The following is a 15344-nucleotide window of genomic DNA, read 5'->3' on the forward strand; positions in this document are numbered from 1 at the left end:
CGGGGAGCTGTTTATATTAACATATTACAACAGAGATAAGGAATATTACCTGTACCTTATTACCTGTACCCATTACCTGTAGATGCCTAGACTTATATGTTACCTTATCTTAAATGTTCTTCATCTCTGTTGTAATATGTTAATAAATCTGTAACTTAGAGGATAAAACACGGGAGTCCACTTTTTGCCGTTTTGAAGTTAAGAATGCAGAAATTATCGCAATAAGCTCTTTTATATGCAAATTAAACACCGCCAACTTTTGGCTTAAAAATGCTTTTTTTAAGTTGAAATAAAAATCTGAAGTTCACTTTGTCATACGCTATTTTAATATGTATTTTTATTATCAAAATAATTTTTATTTTACATTGAAAGTTCTTTATCGATTGAAATTATCTGATGATGGTTTGAAAATCACAAAATCTTGTTTCCTGAACATTTCGTTCAATGTGACTCCTGTGGTTTAATCATTAAGTTACATAAATACAATATAATAATATAATACACACGCATAAATACAATATAATAACATATAAGACATAAGCATGTTAAAAAATACATCAATTGATTATTCGCATTTCACTTTAAAGTGTTTCAAAAGAATTATTTTTAAAACGTGAAATTTTGTAATATAAATTTTATATTTGAAGTTTGAAATGTCCATCGCTCTTGTACACAGACAACCTGTTTCCGTAAATTACGTTAATTCGTTAATAATTAATTCGTACATCCCCTCCTCAAAAATGTTCATTATCTCTGTTGTAATACGTCAATTTTACGTTATTTCTAATTATTTTTTCGTAGATTTTTCGAAACATTAACAAATGAAGCGCTTATCTATTTTTATTCTAAATTCATCATCAGCGCGTTTAGTAACTATGTGATTCAATATTATATAGTTAATTGAAAACATTTACTATTTTCCTTAAATTAAATACTGAATAAAAATCCTTCAGTAAAGCTTTAAAGTACATTTGAAAAGTGTAATATTATGTACAATACATTGAAAAAATACCTATATATTACAACAACAATAATCACTTATATAATCACTTACACTATATAAAATGTACATAGTCCAGTTATGTATGTAAATACGCGTTTTCGTTTTTTAACTATTGTTTTTTGAGTAGTTTTAAATTAACGTTTTACAAAAACCTGTTTTATTTATTGGCTTAAGCATATTATTATTTAATTACAAATACTCGCATATACACAAGTAATATTTTACAATACCATGATATTTGTGTACAAAATTAATAATTCTAAAGAACACAGAATTTAAAAAAAAAAAAGTCAACTTGAATACCTACCATCAAACTCCAAAAAAAATGGGAAAAAACATTAATGAAGAAAATTGTAAATCCAAATTTAAATATCTATGTGTTAAACAGTTTATAAATGACATATATTCATATAATGTTAGTATTAGAGCATACATAATAATATGTTAATGTGCGCACTATTTCAAGATTAAAAAAAAAATTGTTATCGACAAAAGTCTCATTTTCTTATTAGATTTAAAAAATTTAAAAGTTGAAGCAAATCCCAATTAGATTGTAAAAATAGTAGGTAGGCAAATTGGGAAAGTACATGGTAATTTTATTTCAATTAAAAATTCATCGCTGATGTTTGTATCTCTGTATTATACACTTAGTGTAGAGTTCCATGGTACCATGACCGACATCTGTTGATGAAAAATATACTTTAAAAAATTCACGAAAATTAAAACCTTGATATGTGCGACATCTATTGGTAAAAATAAGAGCATCTTACAAAAGAGTGTGGTTCGATTACATGCTTACACGCTGACATCTACCGAATAAAATTGTTTACACAACAGACAATCTGCAACTCGTATTGCGTGACATCTATTGGTAAATAATAAAATTATTTTGAAAACAATATCGCTAGTGATAAACTTTTATTACTTTTTTCGTCAACAGAGGAATTTTGTTATCCGACTGTCCCTGAGTATTTTTTTTTAAATCGGAGTTTCAAACGCAAATTTTAAAAAAATTCAAATTAATGTAGATACGTACATTTTAAAAAAGTTTTGGTTCCAAGTTCAAAACAAAAAAAAAGTTATACATTCCTGTCATCTATATTTAGGTTACTTATAATAGAGAATAATTAATTGGTCCCTCTTGTATGTTGAACTTCTAATTTTGTCACGTAATGTACATTTCACTTTCAAAATATGTCCAATAATAATTGCTTACCGTCGCAGCATCACTGTAAATGTGTTACTCTACACAATTAATTGTATAGTAAGCAGCATATATTTTGAAAACAGGTCCAATTTCATAGTATGCCGGTCGAAAATACATATTTTTTATTGTGGTCTTTTACCAAAACATGATAACATCGGCCGAAAACAAGTTACAAATATTTTTTTTAATTTAATAATAAGCATATAAACAACAAAACCACCCTTGAGGTGATTTTCACAAAAATGCCGCTATAAAATGTTACAAACAGAATTAAATATTGGAACGCAGCTCAACTTTAAATGTCGATTATTATCAGTATATTGGTGCACCTGTTAGGAAGTGGAAAATCTATGGGCTAATCGCCCAATGATAAACTTGTTTTGACATTTCAGTATTTTGACACGATCGAACCGCCTTGACAATTTCAATATCTGTTTTTACTGTGCAATTAACATAATTTAAATCCAGAATTGAAACACCAGTAGAGTAAGTGTGTTTTGTATTATTATCACCTTTTAAAAGTATTTTACTGAACTACTGTTTGTGCGATTCTGTGATACATTGCGAATGAATAATAAAAATGACGTATTGCAATATCCCATATTACTCATTCAGGCAAGAATCACCAACATACAAATACAATGTACTTTTTCTGTCTGTAAAACCATCAGCTGAATACTTAGTCACGGCCGATATGCATTTTTTTATTATAAAGTGGTAGTATTTTGATCGGGCTGAGAAATTCCATTGTTCTTTCAAAATAATTATGAAAAAAACGTTAATGATGCGTTTAAATTTTTAGATTTTTGTAATGGGTCAGATATTAGATATTCACAGAGATATTAAGATAATTCAACCCCTCAACATGCCACATACTCCCGAAGGAAGAAGATATAAAGCTGAGGAAGTGGCCGCAGATAATGGTTATGTCCTGAAGGATGTTTACCTGCCTGAAGAAATATTGGTGTTAATACTAAGTTACTTGGATAATGAGGCCTTGAGCAAGGTGCGCTATGTCTGCCGAAAGTGGTGTGAACTTATCAGAGAAGAGGTATGGAAAGTGAAGGCCGAACGGGAACTATCAAAACGATTTCGTAAAATAAAGCCGTACCGGAGGTTCCCAAGTCAGGTCTACCAAGGAATGTGCTGGAAGGATGCGTATGATAGAAATTTAATAAAAAATCATTCGGGCCAAAATAAAAATAATCAATTCTGGAAAGTTCTAATAAATGGTAAGTCAATAAATATTTTTTCGCATATTTAAATATATTTATAGGAATATCAATTTATCTTGGAGGACCAAAGTTTTGTTTTTCTGGGTAATGGTGCCGTCCATCAAAGCAATCCAAGATGGCGGCAGTCATGAAATCTAAAAATTTTTTTTTATTTTTTTTATTTATTTTTCTTTTTTAAATTCAAAACAATTTTTTTTTTAAATTCCCGCCAAACTGCAGAAGCAGTTTTTTTGCAGGGATTTCTCTCTTTAAACATTTTTGTAACATAATATAATAAATGTTTACATAAAATATTTTTTTTTAAAAATCTTAAAAATATCAATAAAATAAAAGTTTAAAAAAAAAATTAAATACAAGTTAATCAAGTCTTTTTTGAAAACGAAATATATAAAAAATAATAAACAAACACTTTTTTTGACACTGTTTTAAATTGTTTGGTTTCCCCATTTTTTTATATTTTTTTTATTTTTTTATAGACTAAACTTAGAATTTAAGAAAAAGATTTTTAAAACCAATTTTACTTTGTTTTTATTCATATCACTATTTTTTATTTCGTCCGGGAGTCTCTTTACTATGCGAGGGAGTATATACGCCCTGGTCGTCTCTCCATACGCATTTATGGCTCTTCTTTCTATGAAGTTTCCTCTCGCTTTTTGGCGCGTTTCATGCTTATGTGATATTGGCGTTTTATAGAAATCCATGAAGTCCTCTGTTACCAGGCGATAGTATATCATATTCTTTTTTTTTGAGTTTTTTCATTTCATTTCATTTCAATTGGAGTGTCAAGTATTCATCTAAGGGAAGGTTCTTACCTCTTGATAGAAAAGATACTTATATCGTAGACTTAAATATGTCTGTCACGGCACCGAATAATTATGAAACCATAATATTGTACTCCACATTTCAAACTCATTATCTGCTTAGCTATTTCTCCTTATATGGCATTTATAAATGCCACACTATATTATTAGGTGAATAATATACTATGAATATGTAAAGAAGTCATCCAACTATTGATTTATTTAAGAAATCAAAACTTAGTATATTAATTTATTATTATTGTTATTTTGATTTTAAGGAAACAACCTAAAGTTGATATAGTATATATACTTTACTTAAATCTATTTTAATGATAGTAACTAGCTTTTCCAAAACAAAACTAGTCCATTTTTCAACTTGTTGAGACTACACGTTGGTCCAGCTCTTGTAGCAGCTCATTCCAACCGTCAACAACCCTATTGCTCAGAAAATGCTTCCGTGGGTTTAAACTGAATCTGGTTCTCTCCAGCCTGTAGCTTTGACTGTAGCCTCAAAGTCGAGCATCTTGTTAAAGTTTAAACATGGGATCCAAATTTGGGCAGCTATAGTAACTGTTAAGTATCTTGATGACTCTTATCATGTTTTTTATAAAATTAATACCCCAGTCTATCAGATTTTATGTTATCAACTAAATTATATTTTTTTTTGAACTAAAGCATTGAACATTTTGAGTTTGTCTAAATGTTTGTAGACAAAAAACTAGATTTCACCCCCTAGGGAGTCATTAAGATTGACAAATTAAAAAATCAACAGATGGAATAATTGAAGAAATATGAGTGTTTAAACATAGGCAAAATGGTGAATGTTACAGTGTGTAAAGTGGCCATTTAAACCAGCCAATGACAGGTCATAAGCCCTGTAAATGCCTAGACTTCCATATTCCCTTCTGTAAAATGTTCTCCATCCCTGTTGCAGTTTGTTAAGCATTAAACTTTACAGTTAATGTCCGCATGATATTTATTGATAGGAGGAGATTCTTGGAAAGTGGAGACGCCCCCTGTAGGAGTAACAATTCCAAAGAATGAGTTGACACGGGAACCGCAGTCTTGTTTTGTCACTTCATACCAGAGTTGCAGTAAACAGCAGCTCGTGGACTTGTGTGCGGAAGGCATTCACCCTGACATACTGGACACCTTCCAACCAGATATTGTCGTCTCAGAATGGTGAGTAACTTAACTCTTATCTATATAAAGACCTTATTGTATCTATGAGACTAGTATTATAAGCGAGGCAATAAATAACTAGCATGTAACAGTCGCCAACAGCAGACTGTTATTATTTTAAATTACAAATTCTTCACGATTCAATTTTAATCGCGTACTAACTGAACTTTTTGCGTAGATATTTAACATATCTGTTAATTTTATGTGGTTTTGGTAGCATTTTTTTGAATAACAGATTCTTTATTACATTTAGATTGCTCCGAACAGCAAAAAATAAGTTGTCAAGACCAAAGGGGCAATATTTCTGGGTGCCCGAGATCTTAATAATCAATCAAAGCCTGTAGAACCGATGAAAGGAGGCCCGGAGGGCCGAATTTCCTAACATGTAACAGTCGGTGATAGCCAACTGTTGCCTTCCAGTCATACATGATTCATGTAGTACCATAATGTATCATACTCAATTATTAGCATAGTATCATACATGCCTATTGTAGTATAATACATGGTTCGGTTACATACATGGTTAGGTTACATACATGGTTATAAGATTAAAGATTACTATTGAAATAAATAAAGACGGGTCACTAAAATTTAAATCATTGTCAAGTGAAACGGAAAGTCTATTAATGTCTGTCAATAGTTCAGCTTTTCTTGTTGAGTCTCCTGTGGTTTTCTATATATAAAAAAATCCAGAGATCCTAAAAAGGCCAGTCATCTATTTTTCAATAATACATATATGTCTATCATATATCTATTTACTTATTTGCTTAAAACATTTTCATCTTATTTAATATTCATATTTGCACCTCTTATATGGATGCATTTCTGTGTTTTGTGTTATTTTATTTATTATTTAATTGTTACATATTTATCACAGCAATTAAAATTTAATTATTTATACAATAGGTTAATCGAGTAGTAAAAGTATACATACATATTTTTTGTTTTTGCTGGTGAGTCATCTAATCTGCCTAACTAGGGATAGCTTCCCCGTTCTAAGGCAGTAAATAATGTATTTTTGAAAGTTATTTTTGTCAAAAATATATTTACCTAAATAAGACATTTTTATCCATTTTGATAGTTTTTCAAGTTAAGACACAATACATATAAAATTATTTATAAATGAGATACACATATAGACAGTATTATTACTAGAGCACACATAAGAATATGTTTATGTTTGCCCTACTTCCAGATTTAAAAGTAAATAATAAATACACCACTAATACCTAAATCCTAAGTCATTATCAGTAAAACTAGAAATCAACTTACATCCCTCTACATCAGACAACAATTTATCTGACTCCCCCCGACTAATACAGATTAAAAATGCAGCCAGCAGCTTCCTCAGACTGGCAATCCCACGACACTTCCATGAATCTAGGATAAGGTTATATATCCTTGGGCTTATATAGTATTGCTGCCTTCGAGTCAAAAAAGTTATACATCCCTAGATTCTTTACTGAAATAAATCTAAATAAATTTGTATTTTTGTAAAACCTTAAATATGTCATTTGCGTGCAGGTATGCGGCGAGGTGGGACTGTGGCTCTGTGTACGAATTAAAGGTATCTCTTCTTGACGACATGGGAACAGAAAGAAGCATGTTTGATTTTCAGTTTCAAGTTCGGATGACCAACTGGATGGCTGGCTGGAAAGAGGTAGAGATTTAAATATTTCTGTATATCGATTTTTAGTCAATGCTTTATTTTATGTTTGATCTTTAGTTATCCAGAGATCAAACACAACATAAGTTGAATGTTTTATTAGTTCTTAAAACACATTTTACTATGTTATGTATATATGATTATTGATTACATTTGAAAAGTTTATACTGTCTACTGAATTTGAAAAATTATTATTCTTTTAAATATATTTTTAGTAAATAGATTGAAAGGCCTCATAAAATCAATAACAAAACATATTATAGGAAATGCAAAAGTCTCACATAATCATGATTTATTTATTTTTTCCCTCTTAAACTGGTGTATAGTATATGTAGATAGAATCTAAGAGTTACTAAGCTCAAACACACTCTAGAAAAGAATTGTAATTTTGTTTAGACTAGTATACAGATTTGTATAAACTTCATCATCATCATCATTATCAAACCCTCATCCACACCCGCTGGTGCAAATGACACTGCTTTGTTAAATAAAATACAGCATATCTTGATCACATATATTACAGGAAGGTAAGGTGATCAGTCTAATGCTTCAGGTGCCATTCCAGAAACAAATAAATATTTCAGTGAAAACCACCTCATAAACGAATATTTAATGTCAACCCTTCCAGGAATCAAACCTAGAACCTCAAGCATGGTAGGTGAACGCCTCAATCACTGCACTACAAGGCAGACTTTTCTCCACTCGATTTCCTTTTTAAGGATTTTTACAGCAAGTCAAAAACACTTTTTCAGGATTCTATATAAACTTAAGGACACATAAGCAATATCTTAATCAAATATCATCATTTGAAAATTGAATAGATGCTAAAATTTGATTATAAACTACTACGTTACATGTTTCCTTACTCTTCTTATATGAATTATTTATATGCCCATCCGTAATATGTATCAAAATGTCTAGAAGACTGAAAACCCTACACAATAATTTTCAGGTTAAACATAAATTTCAAAACTATGGTCCCGGCGTCAGGTTTGTGAGATTCCTCCACAGCGGGTGTGATTCCCAGTTTTGGGCCGGACATTACGGATCCAAAATGGCCAATGCCAATGTTTTTGTTGATCTCCAGAGTATAGAAGAACATCAATATAAGTCGGCCAAAGATGAAATGGTGAGTAAAAAAGAAAGAAACAATTTATTACATAACTATCAAATATTTATTTATTTTATAAACGCCCAGACAGCTTAAAATATACAGTTAAAAAGTACATAAAGTATTATAGCAATTGACATGAAATAGAATCATAATTATTTCACTAAATATGTTAATAATTGCAAAAAAAGGAAATAAAGTTAAGATGAATAGAAATTAAAAACATATTAAAAAGAGGAGAATTGAAGGAATGGCCATTCAATGGAAATAGCCGATTTGATTGCAGCAGGAGTGGTGTGGAGCAAGTCCAACAGCTCAGAATAATTATTAGCATAATATGTTTCCCTAATATCGAATTACCAAGGCGGGCATTGTATAACAAAAGAAATTAAATTATCATCATCATTCCTTTTGCGCACCTATATGTGGTGCATAGGGCACTGCATTGCTATACCAATCGCGGCGTATCTTGATCATTTTATTTTTGTTACATGAAGGTAAGATGATCAGTCTTACGCTTCAGGTACCAGTCCAGGGACTATGAAATATTCTAGTGAGAAAACACCCTTTTAAATAAATATTTTATATCAATGGTTGATCAGGAATTGAACCCGAGACCTCCTACATGGTAGGCAAACGCGCTGACCATTACACCACGAGGCCGACAAATGAAATTATACTAAGAAAAAACTAAATAATGTATTTTTCTTATTTTAATTCAAATGTAGTTTCACCAAGAAATGTCAGTAGAGAAGCTCAATCTAATAAGGCCCAAGACACAAATTACCGGGATGCCGACGATAAGTATTTTATATACTCACCCAGTCCCACATTCCGCCTTAATTTTTTTTTAATTTACAATTTAAACCAACATGCATCCAGCCCAAAATATTTCTCCTAGCTGATAAATAAATTAGTAGATTGTTAGAATTATTTCGGCACGCCACCGCCGGCCGTGTGTCAAAACTACAATATAAATTTTTATGGAGACATGGGACTAGCATTTTTAAATATTCCAAAAAGTTTGATTGAATTACAATAAAAATTTTATTACTTTGAAGTAAATTTAATGCATTTAGTGTATTATTTAACTTATTTTATCTGGGATTATGAAAGGATTTTTTAATAAAATGTCTGTAACAGACCCACAGAAAGGGCATTTTTGCATGTTATTATGTAAGTTCCTGCATTTACTTATCATGGGATTTAAAAAATTTAAATCAATAACTTAGATATTTATCTTAACTATCTGTATAGAATTAACAGTTCAAGCATCAGTAATATTGCTTCTGTTGGAATGATGCCAAGTGATGTTTCTAATCTCTGACCCTTAAAGAAATTAAATGTTTTTAAATTACAAAGTGTAGTATACAACATCATTAGCTCATCTAAATATACATCCCTACATTATTGAGTCAAAATAATGTATCGTTTCTCACTCTATGTGAGTATAGTATTATTATTATGCGTAACATATGTAGCGCCTTTTTCGTAGTACAATACGTCAAGGGCGCTTTATAAAAGTGGTTCTATGCAATATTGAATTTGATTTGACTTAAAATTTAAGTAAAACAATTTGTTGTCATTTATACGAACAGTTTGGCTAAAATACATAACACCCAGTATTAATAAATAATGTGTTGATTTTTAAACAGGAAACAATGATCTATCTTTATGCATTTTTTAAATATGACAAAAGCACTAAAAGTTTAAAATCTTTTAAATAGAACTACCTACATAATACCGTCGGGTTTCTGGCATAAGTTGGTAACTACATTTTACTAGTTGTGAGATATTGCACCTTTAGTTAAAGCTCATCCCAAATCAACAATTGAAATAAAACAGCAAGTTAAATATTATATTATAAAAATTTTTTATTTACTTTTTAAACAAAGATTATTTGGTGCACTTTATGAAGACTTCTCATTTTTTGAAAATTTGTAATTAGAACGTTTGCCAGAAACCTGGTGATATGTCCTAATTTTAACAGTGGGCAAATGACTAATTTTACAAATACTGTCTTTGATCGCATATTTAGAAGAAAATTGTGAATTGTAGGTCACCTACATCATTAATAAAATGAGTTATATATCTAGATATATAAATATAATACATACACAAATTAAGAAATTCTTGTTAGTGAATTATTTTATGATATGCTTTTTTTTGTTTCAGGGTGACTCCTTTCCATTAGATTGAGATGATTTATCAATCAAAATTATGAACTTAATAATGTTGCTGTAGAAATTTTATAAAATGTTATTTTGAATATACTGGTTTACTTGTGATAATATGTATTATGTTTATAAAACAAAACTTAATGTGTGATTAATTTATATACTTAAAAATATATTAAATGCTTTGAAATTGCATTTTGATAATGTTATTATTGAAATAAAAAAAAGGATATTTCATGTAAATTGATTTAAAATGAACAAAAAACAACAAAACAATACACCATAGGCAGAGAGGATAGAACACATCCATGTTTGCTTTATTTATATACAAGGGGGTACCAAAATAAACCGAACTAATATTGTGGTGAGTGGAGTCTTTGTAGTACGGGGTTCTGCTGATATGATCATGTAGACCTGCCTTTTATCAGTCAGAATCCCATGTATCGTTGCTGTAGAAGGTTCCGTTTAGCTGGTGTGATTTTTTTTGTGGCAGTTGTTCTGTCTGCTCGTCGTTTTTGCCATGGATGATCGAGAGTGCGGCCGAAAAGTTTTGCTTCCTGCTCGGGAAAACTGGCACGAAAACTCTTGAAATGTTAACAACGGCCTACAAACATAATACTACGAGGAAAACTCGAGTGCTTGAGTGATTTTCCCGTTTTAAAAGAGGTGAAAAGGCAATTGATGACCAACCTCGCTCTGGATGTCCTTCGACGGCCCGAACCGACATAAATTTTATTAAAATTTGTTAAATCATCCTGGTAAATTTACGACAGACCACCAAAAAAGTTGTCAAGCTATCCGGAGTGACTTGCGAGTTCAGTGAAGCGAGTTTTAAGTGAAGATTTGGGCATGACAAGGACGACTGCCAAATTTTCTCTCACACAGCCCTCTTTGTGTGCCAATTTTTGTCCAAAAAAAGTATGACTGCTGTGCCTCACCCCCCCCCCCCCCCCCTATTTTTTTATTTTTTTTGGTTACAATCCATTTATTCAATTCCTTGCTTATTTTTACAAGGATTTTTTACTTATATTACATATCATAGTTTCTTAAATACTTAAAGTTTGTTACATTTTTTCATAATTTACTTTTTTTTCAAAGTCTTTACATACTAATATTATATTACATTATAAGATATCACTTTTTTTTTTTTTACACGGTTTTTTTTATTTTTATTTTAATTATATTTCATTTCAAATTGTTTGTAAAAACTTAAAAATAGTTATGTTATTTCAAGATACACTGAATTTGCTTCTTATGCAGGGTAATCACACTATAGGAGTATTATATTTTGTTTTATATTGTGGCTCTTGAGTCTAGTTCATTAATTTGTTTTATTCTTGTTACTATGGTTTTCAGAAAAAACACATATGCTGGTCTTGTTTCGTTATGCTTGAGTACTTCTTTTGGTTTATTAAAGTCTATATTTTTCATTTTGCACAGAAAGTCTATTTTCAACCTTTCAACATCAAAAATGCTGCATTTAAAAATTAGATGTGTTACATCTTGAATTGACATTTGATCACAGGGACATAAATTCGTATTTATTAATTGAAATCTGCATAAATACTCCCTGAAAGCGCCATGGCTAGTAAAAATTTGGGTTAGTTCAAAATATCTGTTTGTTTCATTTAATATATTTATGCAATCTTCTACATTGCCGAAGAATATCTTAGTTGTTTTTCCTTTCTTTGAGCTTATGTATTTTTCGTCCCATTCTTTCGTTGAATTTATTTTTATCAATTTTTTTTACATAGGATATCGGAATTTCATCATAGTTTGGTAGTGTTTTCATTTTTGTTGCTTTCTTTGCGAGGCTATCAACAAACTCGTTTTGAGTATGGCCTGCATGGGCCTTTATCCAAGTTAGGTATATTTTGTTTTCAACGTCCTTGTTCAGTTGTCCAACACGTTTTATTGCATGAATGATTTTATCGGCTGACCTCATGTCGCTAACTTCTTGGATGCTTGAAAAGCTGTTACTGTATATAACGATTCGCTTGTTAGTAAGACGTTGCAAACTCCAATTAAGTGCTTCTTTTATAGCTATGAGTTCACTCTGATATACTGTGCATTCTTTAGAAGTTTTTTGTAGATTACCTGCTCGTTTATGTATACTACAAAGGCTGCTCCTACACGGCTATCTAGCTTGCTTCCATCGGTGTAAATTTGAATGTCATGCATATTATCATTCAGCACTGAGTTATTTTCAAAAATCACTTCAATGGCGTTCAAGGCAGCTGGGTGATCAAGTTCACTCACATTCACTAGGGTTTGAATTATTCTGTCGGATGGGATTTCTTCGGCTTTGCCATACCTTTTTACGTTATAATTTTTTTTTCTTTCTGAGATGGCAATTTCTAATGGTTTTATACCAGCCAAAATTAGTGCTGCATCTGTAGAGATTGTGCGATAGCCCTTAGTTATCTTTATGGCAATAAATCGTTGCAGACTTTCAAATTTTTTTATGTTTTTCTTCTTGCTAGCACAATCTCCCCAGACGCTTGCTCCATATGTAAATATCGGTGTGAGTATATATTCATAAAGAATTTTTATAACCTCGCTTTTAAGTCCCCACGTGGCTTTAGCTGCTCTAGCTATTTGTACTTGCTCTAGCTATTTATAACCCCCCCCCCCCCCTATTTGGCCGATCTAGTCCCCTGCAACTTATTTTTATTCTTTTCAATTGAAAATACCTGAAAAGATCGCTTTTTACCTACGTTGGCTGAGGTTAAGAAAAAAACGACAGAGGCGCTGTCAAACATCACGGAAAACGAATTTTAAGGTTGTTTCCAACAATGAAATAAAATATTGGACAAAAACATTATCTCCGACGGAGGCACTTTAAAGACTATTAAGTTTTTTTTTTTTTAATAATTAAATATTTTTAAAAAAATATTAGTTTGGTTTTCTTCAGGGTACCCCCTCGTATTGTTAAATTTATTCAACCATATAAGAATAAATTATTATATGGTTGAATTAACAATGTATTCCTCACTGGGAAAATCCGTGCCGAGAAATACATTTTATTTTAGTTTGATTTTTTTATTTTTGTACGCAAATAATAGTTTTAGAATATATTGTTACAAATCTCAAGCTTAATGTGGGTGAGGTTTGAAGGTCCATTGTATTTCCATTTATTAATATGTTTTAACTTCCTGCTTGTATTTTGTGATGTCCCGTCCCGATCATTTTTTGGCAGATTATTAAAGGGTTCAGGTCCAAGATATAAGTGAGAACATTGACCATATGATGTTTCCATTCTTGGTATCGGCTACACTACTTCGATGGCTTCCCATGTTCTTATGTTTCTAGTTATGGTTTTGGCCTTGTGTTTGTACTAATAACATAGTAAAACCCATTTGAAAATGTGCAGAACATACATAACAGCCCCTGTATGGAACACATATACCGAACTTACCTTATGCATAAATAAATTAATTAAAATGTACATTAGTGGGAATATTCCACAAAACTGTTTCTGCTTACCTATTACTATATATATTATTGTAACATAGTATACAAATATTAATAAGATAAATACTTACAATGATATTCAATTTTTAAAAATATGTAGGTACTACTTGAGTAAATGGTGAGCTTTCCATATTCCTTTCTCAAAATGATTTTTTCATTTCTGTTTAAATACTGTACATCCGATTATGTAGTTATTATAGCCTAAAAACTAAATAAACAAGTTATCTTAAAATTGTGATTTTTTGTTTTTCTTTTCACCAATTAAAGCAATGCATATATATTAAGATTTGTGTTTAAAAATGCAATGACATGTTTTATAGAAAATCTCAATTGTCATAAAAAAAAATATTTTTTAATATTGATACTGTTTAAGGATGGCGGCGCTCAGATAAATGTTAGCGTACACTATTTAAATTGTTAGTGTACTCAGTATTTGTAAAGCCATTAAGCTGGTAAATCATAAAGCTAGAATTATGTCAGTTTTTTTAAACATATAAGAGTTTTTTCAAATAATTTATTCTGTATACTTAACTAAAAATCAGATTTTTTGAGATTACTCTATTTTATCGGATGTGCAATATGCCAATTTCGATTACATTCTGAATTTTGTATTAGTTACTGCTCATTTTTACAAAATCAGTTTTGCATACCATTATATTTGAATATTTCAAAGCTCTATATTATGTTATTTATATTTTTATGTCCAATATATATTTTTTTAAATATTGTCCACTTTAAGGTGCAAGGCTATGACAAATAAGATCCCAGATATTTTTATAAACTGGATTGGTATAAAACGTTTTTTAAACCGTAATCATGTAATGAATGATCAAAATAATGCTGAAAATTTTATTCTATATAAATATACAATATTGTATTGAAATGCAGGCAAGGAGTGTTGTAATATTTTATCGGATTTGATAGATCATTTTAGAAAATAAAAACATTACACATTGTAAAAAACATTTATTAAAATACTTGAATGATTTTTATAGTTTTTAAAAACCTAATTGTACTTACTCAAAATATTGCTAGTTTTTTTCATATTTTAAAAATTGTTTACAAAATAAGTATAAAATTACAAATGTTTTGTGCATACATGATTAATAATAACATTTCTACCTCTCTAATAGAGTGAAAACTCATGTTTAGAGAGGGAGTTTGTTTATCATTCATTTTTATTTTTATATATACATAGTACACATAAAAATATTATATTTTATTTACATTTCATTTTATTATCTAAAGCAGGTTCCTTAAAATTAGATAATATATTCTAAAAGTTACACAATTTTCTACTGTATGAAGTTCAGGATACTGTAGGTCTTGTGTTTTTTTATTTAGATTTAAATGTTTTAATATTTGATTTTTTCCCCCAACATATGAATAATGATTTAAAGCTACAGTTATATTGCATCTATGTAAAATTAAATTATTGAAATGATTTATTTATACTAAATATAATTTTACAATACTGTTATTGTTCTAT

General features: G+C 30.1%; 1 protein-coding gene across 2 annotated transcripts; it reads left to right on the forward strand.

Moving 5' to 3' along the window:
• Nucleotides 1-2560: 2560 nt before the first annotated feature.
• On the forward strand, nucleotides 2561-10576 carry LOC148276949 (F-box only protein 44-like). Of its 2 annotated transcripts, none has more exons than XM_088233547.1 (6): nucleotides 2561-2696; nucleotides 3013-3442; nucleotides 5232-5427; nucleotides 6952-7087; nucleotides 8046-8222; nucleotides 10380-10576. In XM_088233547.1, exons 2-6 carry the CDS (start codon nucleotides 3022-3024, stop codon nucleotides 10401-10403), a joined length of 954 nt encoding a protein of 317 aa, XP_088089673.1. In that variant the 5' UTR covers nucleotides 2561-2696; nucleotides 3013-3021; the 3' UTR covers nucleotides 10404-10576. The 2 variants fall into 2 exon arrangements, with proteins under 2 accessions (XP_088089673.1, XP_088089672.1); XM_088233546.1 differs by lacking the exon at nucleotides 10380-10576 and adding an exon at nucleotides 8933-9073.
• Nucleotides 10577-15344: the final 4768 nt, after the last annotated feature.

This window comes from Micrasema longulum, unplaced genomic scaffold, assembly GCF_059751315.1.
Source record: "Micrasema longulum isolate JH-2025_06_02 unplaced genomic scaffold, ASM5975131v1 h1tg001119l, whole genome shotgun sequence".
NCBI classification, from domain to species: Eukaryota; Metazoa; Arthropoda; class Insecta; order Trichoptera; family Brachycentridae; genus Micrasema; species Micrasema longulum.